This window comes from Lagenorhynchus albirostris, chromosome 11, assembly GCF_949774975.1.
Source record: "Lagenorhynchus albirostris chromosome 11, mLagAlb1.1, whole genome shotgun sequence".
Taxonomy (NCBI): domain Eukaryota; kingdom Metazoa; phylum Chordata; class Mammalia; order Artiodactyla; family Delphinidae; genus Lagenorhynchus; species Lagenorhynchus albirostris.
The window spans coordinates 59,261,110-59,270,860 of record NC_083105.1 but is presented as its reverse complement, the minus strand read 5'-3'; the positions used below and the strand labels follow the sequence as shown (position 1 = coordinate 59,270,860).

Sequence of the window (9,751 nt, the reverse complement as noted above, 5' to 3'; positions counted from 1 at the left end):
GGAAAGAGAAAGGCTTCCAGTGAGGAGTCTGGGAGAAGGGGGAGAAACACTGTCTACAGGAATCGTAGCCCAGGAAGGCGCCCTGAACCTCATGAAAGACCAGAATTGCTAATCATCGCACAAAATGGGCACCTCCTCGACCTCCCCCAAGTGCGTGTCTCTCCAGCTTTGTACCTACAAACAAGTCAGGTCAAGGCTGTAAGAACAGGCCCCAGAAGCCAAGCTCTGAGCAACAGGTCAGAGCCCTGGGCCCTCGAGCTGGCACCCACACCACCCAGAGCAGGGACTCCAGCTGAGCCCTCCTCCTTGAAAATCTCCAAGGATCAGGCCCTTATCTCCAAGACCTTGAGGGGGTCAAGGGCTCCAGACATATCTCTTCACGAGCTGCCTCATTGCCCCGTGACCTCCTTGTTTCTCAGAGTGTAGACCAAAGGGTTGAACATGGGAGCGACAGCTGTGTAGAAGACGGCAAGGATCTGGTCCCCGTCCTGGGAGGAGCCTGCCCATGGCCTCATGTAGGCAACAGTCCCCGTCCCAAAAAAGAGCATGATTGCAAGTAGGTGGGAGGAACAGGTAGAGAAGATTCTTCAACATCCCTGGGATGTCGCGACCCCAAGGATGATGCTAAGAATACGGGCATAGGAGGCTACAGTCAGTGAGAAGGGGGTCAGGATAAAGGCTATCGTGAGGGCAAGATTGCCCACTTCACCCCACAAGGTGCTCAAGCTGGCCAGCCTCAGCACAGGCAGGATGTCACACAGGAAGTGATGGATGGTGTTGGCACCAGGGAAAGGCAAAGTGAAGATGAAGATGGAGTGAGTGGTGCCGGTGATGATGCCCATGTGGTAGGAGGTGCCCGCCATGCGCACACACGCTCCCTGGCCCCATCAGGGTGGAGTGATGCAGCTGCCGGCCGACGGCAGCATAGCGGTCACTGGCCATGGCCGTGAGCAGGCCGCGTTCAGCGATGACAGGCAGCAAGAAGTACAGCTGGGTGAAGCAGCCAGTGGGCGGGATGGTGGGGCCGGAGGAGAGGAGGTCGGCCAGCATCCTGGGCACGATGGTCTTGGTGTAGAGGAGCCCCGCCACAGAGAAGTGGCGCAGGAAGCAGTGCATATGGGCAAGTGCAGGGCAGCGTCTGCCAGTGTGAGGAGGGATCAGAGAGTTGCCCAGCAGGGTGACCTGGTAGACCAGAAGCACCCCCAAACATGTGTTTTTGATCTGTTGATCACACAATAAGAAAAAATCATAAACATAAAAAGAAAAAGATGGAATTTGTTTTAACATATTTTGGTATTTTTAAATATCTGATTTACTTTCAACCAATTATGCCTACTTGTGCCTTTGGAAATGTTTTTATCAGTAGTTTAATTTTGCAATTTGGTGAATAGCGAATGTTTCCGATTGTCAGTGCACATTTTTCAGACATATGCGTCATAGAAAGCCTATGAGAAGAGCACTTAGGTTGTTTCCAGGTTTACGATTTGAGCATTTCTACAAGTTCCTATAAAGTTCTGTAAAATTTTAAGTTCTCTTGATTGAAGTAAAATTTCTGCAATCAATCTTAACCACAGAATGCATTGCTTCGTTCTCAGAAACTAGATTTTAGGTAGATTGGTGGCTCAGTGGTTGAGAGTCCGCCTGCCGATGCAGGGGACACGGGTTCGTGCCACGGTCCGGGAAGATCCCACATGCTGCGGAGCGGCTGGGCCCGTGAGCCATGGCCGCAGAGCCTGCGCGTCCGGAGCCTGTGCTTCGCAACGGGAGAGGCCACAACAGTGAGAGGCCCGTGTACGGGGAAAAAAAAAAAAAACTTCTTTTAAACCTCATTTAACACCAAAGTCCTGGCTGCCTTAGGTATTTTTGCTCTACCACTTTAAAATTTTTAAGTGAAATAAAAGATAGTATTTGAATAAAATAAAATAATAAAATAGTTATAAATAAAAAACAGGAAGGAGGTGGTAGAGAGTCCGGGCAATGGACCCAAAAAGGCAGACTTCTTTCCAGAAGAGCAGTGTAACTGTGGAGGTATTCAAAATGATATCACATCTCCCCTGTGTGGTGAATCTCTGAGTAGCCACGTTCCGGGTCATCCCCTCTCTCTGAGCTGTGGGTGAGGAGATGGTAAAAGGAAGGGGACTTGAAAGATCTACTTGTCCAGACTCCAGTCTACAGAGGAGGAAGCTGAGATCTGGAAAAGCTCATCTGGTTCATCCTGGATCATTCAGTGAATTAAGGGCAGAGCCGAGCACGCCTGACAGGGAAGAGCCCACTCTCGCCTCAGGTAGGATGTTTCCATCAGGTCCATAGGTAGGTGAGGTGATTTCCGCCAGACCAGATTTCACATTCCTGGAATGCACCTGCTTGCCATTCCCCTGCCTGAGAACGTTTCTCCTCTTCAAGTTTGCGTCCTGCCCACCTTTCCAGGCCAAGCACAGACACACACCCTCTAAGAAGTCTCCTCTGCTTCTCCCAGAAAAACCACATCCCCTCCACAGCCTTCCATGCTGTATCATTTCAAAACTTAGTAACTTGAAACAACAAGCATTTATAAACTCAGTGTTTCTGAGTCAAAATTTCGAATGTGGGGGGCTTCCCTGGTGGCACAGTGGCTGAGAATCCGCCTGCCGATGCAGGGGACACGGGTTCGAGCCCTGGTCTGGGAAGATCCCACATGCCATGGAGCAACTAAGCCCGTGTGCCACAACTACTGAGCCTGTGCTCTAGAGCCCGTGAGCCACAACTACTGAGCCTGTGTGCTGCAACTACTGAAGCCCACGTGTCTAGAGCCCATGCTCCACAACAAGAGAAGCCACCACAATGAGAAGCCTGAGCACCGCAACAAAGAGTAGCCCCTGCTTGCTGCAACCAGAGAAAGCCTGCGCGCAGCAACGAAGACCCAACGCAGCCAAATAAATAAAATTTTAAAAAGATATCTGAAGGTTGACAACTGTAAAGTAAAAACATTAAAAAAAAAAAATCCGAGTGTGACTTAGCTGGGTGCCTGTGGCTCTCATAAGACTGCGGTCAAGATGGCAACCAGGATGCCCTTATCCCAAGGCTCCCCTGGGAGAGGGGCTGCTTCCAAGGCTCACTCCTGGGGCTGCTGTCAGGTCTCAGGCGCTCACTGGCTGGGGACACCCATTCCTTGCCATCGGTTCCAGCTTATACCATGGCACAGCTACCTTCCCTCCGAGGGAGTGAGCGAGGGAGAGAGGGAGAGAGCGTGAGTCAGCAAGATGGAAGTCAGAGGCTTTTTGTAACCCAATCTCAAAAGTGGCAGCCCATTACTTTTTTTTTTTTTTTGGCCGCACCTTGCGACAGGTGGAACTTCCCCACCCAGAGATCGAACCCAAGCCTCCTGCAGTGGAAGCGTGGAGTCTTAACCACTGTACCACCAGGGAAGCCCAACAGTCTATTACTTTTGCTGTGCGCAATCAGTTAGAAGTAAGTCCCTAATTTTAGCCCCAAAATGTCCAGGTTACAAAAGACCGTGCCTGTGATCTTGATCACTCTCTCTCACGCTCCCTCTCTCGCTCAGAGGAAAGGCATCTGCCACGTTGTGAGCCCCAACGTGTCAAGGACCTGGTGTGTCCGTTTACTCAAGGGCAGGGGATTACATGAGAGCCTGAGCTCCAGGAGGTAGAGTGGCTGGGGGCCAGCTGCGGGGGCTGCCTGCCACACGTGTGCAGCTCTGCTACAGTGGACATTGCCCGAGCGTCTGCTGAGTCTAGCCCTAGTTGAATAATCACTTCAGTTAAATCCCATCATCTGCCTAGTGAACCAGGTGTTATTATTATCTCTTTGCAGATGAGAAGGCTGAGGCCGGGACATGTGATAGGTGTGACTTGCCCAAGTCCCATTAGTCAGTAATCGAGCCAGGACCCAAACCCAAGCCTCTGACCCCAAGTCCAATGCCCTTTCTACCTCAGCTGCCTATCACTGATCACTCTCCAGGTTATACTCCTGGTTTCACCACCAAGCTGTGTGACTCTGACCTCTCAGAGACTCGGTTTTCTCATCTGTAAAACAAAGATAATTCCTACGTCATAGGGTTGTTGTAGGAATTCAATAACATAATGTATGAAAAGCACTTAGCACAGTGTCTGGTATATAATAAAACTCAGCCTTGTGTCACATGAATCGGCAGAGGGAGAAGGTGAGTTCACCATGTCCATTTCCACCCTGGTCTGGGAAGACAATAAAATTTCAAAACCAAAAAAGAAGCTACCCAAAGGATACCAAGGTTGAAGGAAAAGTGCCTTGAAAGTTACAACTTTGAGTAGAGAGGAGCTTCAGGAGGCCCTCCGCTCCCAGCCTCTAGGGCAAGGAGCGGGTTTTCTTCATCATGTCCTGTGACCTTTCTCATAACAACATTTTTATTCAGATGAAAATAGAGATTGGTTGGCTGCAGTATCTGGGGTGTGGGTTGATGGGTGGACATGAGGGGAGCCAAGGAGAGGGAAAAAGAACTGAAGAATAATAAAAAGAGAAACGGGATCCGTGGCTGTCAGCCAAGCCCACAAAGATTAGAAGATGAAACAGGTCTCAAGTTGCAGCTGAAAACATCAGGTTAGACCCAGGGAACTAGAACTATAGTGGCCTCCAGCCTAGAGATCACAAAGACACACGTAAGTCTAGGAAATCCATGTATCCTGAACCCCAGAGCTTCCTGACTCTCCGGGGCTGAGCTTTCACTTCGTGGGGAAAATGGGTAAGTGAAGATCTCACAGGTGCTAAGAGCTCCTGAGAGAGTAAGCTTGGGGCAGGAAACTGGCTCTCCAACCCTCTGAGATCCTTTTAGCTCTGAAAGTCTAAGGAGCGTTTTACGTACATCCACATGTAACTTAATGGTTAACAAATACTTTCTCCTCTGGGTTGCTGTGTAAGTTTTAACTAATTCCTCGGGGTCAGCCAGGTCTCCCTCAGGTCTGCCCACCAGCCCCGCAGACCCCAGAGCCTTGGCAGCAGTAATGACCTCAAATGAGAACATCTCCACAAGTACAATGGTAATCACAGCCACAATAACTGAACAATTAATTTTGTCCCTCAACGTTAAAAAAAAAAAAAGAAGAAAGAAAGAAAGAAGAACACAGGGAACTATACCCAATATTTTGTAATAACCTATAAGAGAAGAGAATCTGAAAAAGAATATATATATATATATATATATATATATACTCAGTTATATATGTGTGTGTGTGTAACTGAATCACTGTGCTGTACACCTGAAACTAACATGATACTGTAAATCAACTATACTTCAATTTTTATAAATAAATAAAACGAAAAAGTTTGCAGCCTAGCAATGAATAGAGCAATTCAGCAATTTCATGATCTCATTTGGTCCTCGAATCAACCGTAGAGACAGGCCTAGCAGGTATTACTACCATGTTTTAGTAAAAACAGAAAACTAAGGAGCTACGACGTGACTGCAAAGTCACTTGGCCAACGAGAGTGGAGCTGGGACTTGACACCTAGAAGCCAAATCTCTGGCTCCCAGTCCAAGACACTCTAATACACTACCCAGTCCTGCCCAGCTGGGAATCCCTCCCTTACCAGCTCTGTCCCCACATCTGTGACTCGTCCTCTGAAAGCCCAGCTCCTTCCAACATCAAGAGGCCACAGTGTCTTACACAGCAACCCAGGAACAGCTGACCTCCTCTAAGAATCCCCCTACTTTCTCACATCCTGCCCCCTCAGCATCCAGCCAGGCTTCTGGAGCAAGAACGAGGGCATCCTTTGGGGAGGTCATTGGCCCCTGCCCACGGTCCTCACGATGCGTCTGTAACCTACCCACCACTCTGCCCTATGAACTTCCATCCCAGAGCTAAGGGGAGACTCGCTGTTTATATTTGTCGATTTGGTGTTTCGTTTCTTGTTGCCCAGCATAAATAGCTTACAAAGACATAACAAACAAACCAAAAAAAGGGGAAAAGTAGGAGCAAAGGAAATAAAGAGAAAGAAAATAAATTTTTAAAAAAGAAAAAGTTAGGGATATAAAATAGAGCCAAGAATGAAACTTTAAAATGCAAAATATAAGACCTATGCCGTTCCTAAGGTTGGGCCACAAGTTTGGCTCAAAACTGTTTAGCAGCCAACCCAGAAAGGAAAGTGCAGTCAGTTCCAGAGTTCACAGTGTCCATGAGATAAAACAGACTACTCAGGGCAGTATAACTGTTCTTGGAGCTAAGACCAGACAGAAGGCTCTCCCAAGGACACCCCTAGAGAGATGATTGTGGTTCACGTCCTTACCATTGCTTTAAAAGGGAGTTTCTTGGGATGGATTCTAACAACTGCTCTCAACACAGGCGATGCCGTTGCACCAAAGGACTTTGGCAGCTGTGGGAGGGACCGGGTGCACCATGTACCCAGCTCTGTCCTCATGGACTTTGATCTAGGGCAGGATTTCTCAATCTTGGTATGATTGACATTTGCGGCCAGGTCATTCTTGCTTGTGAGGGGCTGTTCTTGCCTTGTAGGATGGCTAGCAGCACCCTTGGCCTCTGTCCACTAGATGCCAGTAACACCCTTTTCCCCAGTTGTGACAAAGTGTCTCCAGACCTAGTCTGACCGCCCCCAGTTGAGAACTACTGACCCAAGGGTAGAAATCATTGCTTCAATTTTCTTTTTAATGTGGAGAGACAGAAGGAACCTGGTTTTATTTTTATTATTTTTTACAGCTTTATTGAGTGCTTATTTACGTAATACAAAATCCACTCATTTAAAGTACGCAATTCTTGGGAATTCCCTGGTGGTCCAGTGGTTAGGACTCAGCGCTTTCACTGCTGGGGCCCGGGTTCAATCAGGGAACTAAGATCCTGCATGCCACATGGCACAGCCAAATAATTTTAAAATATATAGTTTAAAAAATATAAAGTGCACAATTCAGTGGGTTTTAGTATATTCACAGGGTTGTGTAACCCCCACCACTACCTAATTTTAGAACATTTTCATCACTTCAAAAAGTTACTCTGTACCCCTTAGCGGTCACTTCCCATTCATCCCTCCCCCAGTGTCTCTCAAATGGATTTGCTTCTTCTGGATATTTCATATAAATAGAATCATGCAACATGTGGAGTTTTGTATCAGGCCTCTTTCACTTAGCGTAACGTTTCCAAGTTTCATCCATGTTGTAGCATGTATCAGTTTATATCCTTTTTATTGCCAAATAATATTCCATTGTATGGAGATATCATATTTTATTTATCCACACATCAGTTTAAGGGCACTTTGGTGGTTTACACTTTGGGGCTACTATGAATAACTCTGCCACAAACCCTCACAATTTTTTTTTTGAATTATAGTTGATTTACATTGTGTTAGTTTCAGGTGTACAGCAAAGTGATTCAGTTATACATACATATATATCTTTTTTTTCAGATTCTTTTCCCTTATAGGTTTACAAAATATTGAGTGTAGTTCCCACACGTACAAATTTTTTTTTAATTTATTTATTTTATTGATTTATTTTTGGCTGCGTTGGGTCTTCGTTGCTGTGAGCAGGCTTTCTCTAGCTGCAGCAAGCAGGGCCTACTCTTCCATGCATGGGCTTCTCATTGTGGTGGCTTCTCTTGTTGCAGAGCATGGCGCTCTAGGCGCGTGGGCTTCAGTAGTTGTGGCGCTTGGGCCCAGTAGTTGTGGCTCGCGGGCTTAGTTACTCCAAAGCATGTGGGATCTTCTCGGACCAGGGCTCGAACCCGTGTCCCCTGCATTGGCAGGTGGATTCTTAACCACTGTACCAGCAGGGAAGCCCCATGTACAAATTTTTGAGTGGATATGTTTTCAGTTCTCTTTGGTATATACCTAGGAACGGAATTGTTGGTATGAGCTCTATGTTGTGGTGGTGGTGTTGTTTTAAAAGGAAGATGTATTTATTTATACTCATTTTTTAGATACCACACATAAGTGATATCATATGATATTCGCCTTTCTCTGCCTGACTTCACTTAGTATGATAGTCTCTAGGTCCATCCACACTGGGCAGCTTCAATCTTAAAATATTGTCACTGATTATTTGACCAATGCCCTGATGATAGGGCTTTCCTCACTGACCAGATAAAGACAAGGCCTGTGAGTGGGGCTTTTCCAGGGATCTTCCAGAAAGGTCAATCAGTGACAATTCTCTGGGGTTCTGCTCTTTGGGGAGTGCTTCAGGAGCCCGGCAGGACTGGAGTTGCTTGGGTGTGGAGTGAGGTCACAGCTTTCTGTGATATTAATAAGTTGGCCCATAAGACTGGCACTCACGGTTTTCCATTGTTTTTAGTGCCTTTCTTGAAAGGGGAAATGCAGTTTCTGCACTGTTTCAGAACATACGAAACCATGAGTTACCTTTCTACAACTGTCATAACTGATTTCACATCCTATCTACGATGTGCATGTGGTAGGCGAGGTCACCCCAAGAGTGAGAGAGGGCTCGTGTTCTTCCATTTTTCAGACTGTGGGTATATTAGAAAATGAATGAGTGCCTGAACAGAGTTACTAAAACATTGGTATCTTTTTTAACATCTTTATTGGAGCATAATTGCTTTACAATGTTGTGTTAGTTGCTGCTGTATAGCAAAGTGAATCAGCTCTACGTATACATGTATCCCCATATCTCCTCCCTCTTGCGTCTCCCTCCCTCCCACCCTCCCTATCCCACCCCTCTAGGTGGACACAAAGCACCGAGCTGATCTCCCTGTGCCATGCGGCTGCTTCCCACTAGCTATCTACTTTACATTTGGTAGTGTATATATAAAACATTGGTCCATTTTTTATGTTTATTTTTAACCAACCAAAACTTCTAATACAATCAATAAATGCAAAGACAATGTGACCTTACTTGGCAATAGTAGCAAAATCTATACTTGAGGGCCTTCAGGAATACAAGGCCCAGGCCAAAAAGCTCTCCTGGTTCCCTGCGTGATAACAAGAGCCTTCCTTTCTGTCCTCATGGGAATTTCTCTGCTCCCCATGGGAGGTAGGGAGTGAGAATTCAGATAAGTCAATCTCCAGTTCTCTCTTACCAGGAGAGCACCTGTAGTAGGTCAAAGTGATGCCTCCTCCCAGCAAACCCAAAGAGGTGGGGAGAAGTTCATCCCCCCATCCACGGCCATATCTCAGCCCCTGGCAGCATCCTTCTGCCTCTCCAGGCTTCCCCAAGTGAAAAAAAAAATCACTCCCAGTGCTATAATGGATATTTACACCATTTCTTTCCTGTCTGGCCAGGGAACTCTGGACAGAGCAGTCCAGAATAAAAGGACTAGACTGCAGCTTTATTTAACTCATCCCCGTATCACACAGCAAAGGAGTCCTTAAAGACCCAGGACTTAAGAAGAAAAAGGTTTCTTCTTCCTCTTTCTCAAACCATGTTCAAGCTTCAGATTTTAGCCAAGTGTTGATAGAAGCTCTCCTCTGTCCAGATTTTACCAGATCCAAAGTGGGGAGGAGCTCTCTGATTGCATGAATGGAGTAGGTTTGCATGCGGTAACCAGTTTCCTCACAAGTTATCTAAAAAGCAAGCGCACCTCACTATAGCAAGGATTAATTTTTCTCTAGCCAGTATAATCTGGTTTCACATTAAGAATATATTGCGGGCTTCCCTGGTGGCGCAGTGGTTGAGAGTCCGCCTGCCGATGCAGGGGACACGGGTTCGTGCCCCGGTCCGGGTAGGCCTGTGAGCCATGGCCACTGAGCCTGCGCGTCCGGAGCCTGTGTTCCACAACGGGAGAGGCCGCAACAGTGAGAGGCCCGCGTACCACAAAAAAAT

At 46.9% G+C, this 9,751-nt stretch overlaps 1 protein-coding gene across 1 annotated transcript; it reads right to left on the bottom strand.

The window, feature by feature from the left end:
- Positions 1 to 354: 354 nt before the first annotated feature.
- LOC132529952 (olfactory receptor 10P22) lies at positions 355 to 3,710 on the bottom strand. The gene is given in 6 exon segments (XM_060167041.1): positions 355 to 401; positions 404 to 884; positions 886 to 1,116; positions 1,119 to 1,155; positions 1,157 to 1,221; positions 3,621 to 3,710. Coding segments are annotated over 6 exon segments (951 nt in total).
- Between the last annotated feature and the right edge of the window lie 6,041 nt (positions 3,711 to 9,751).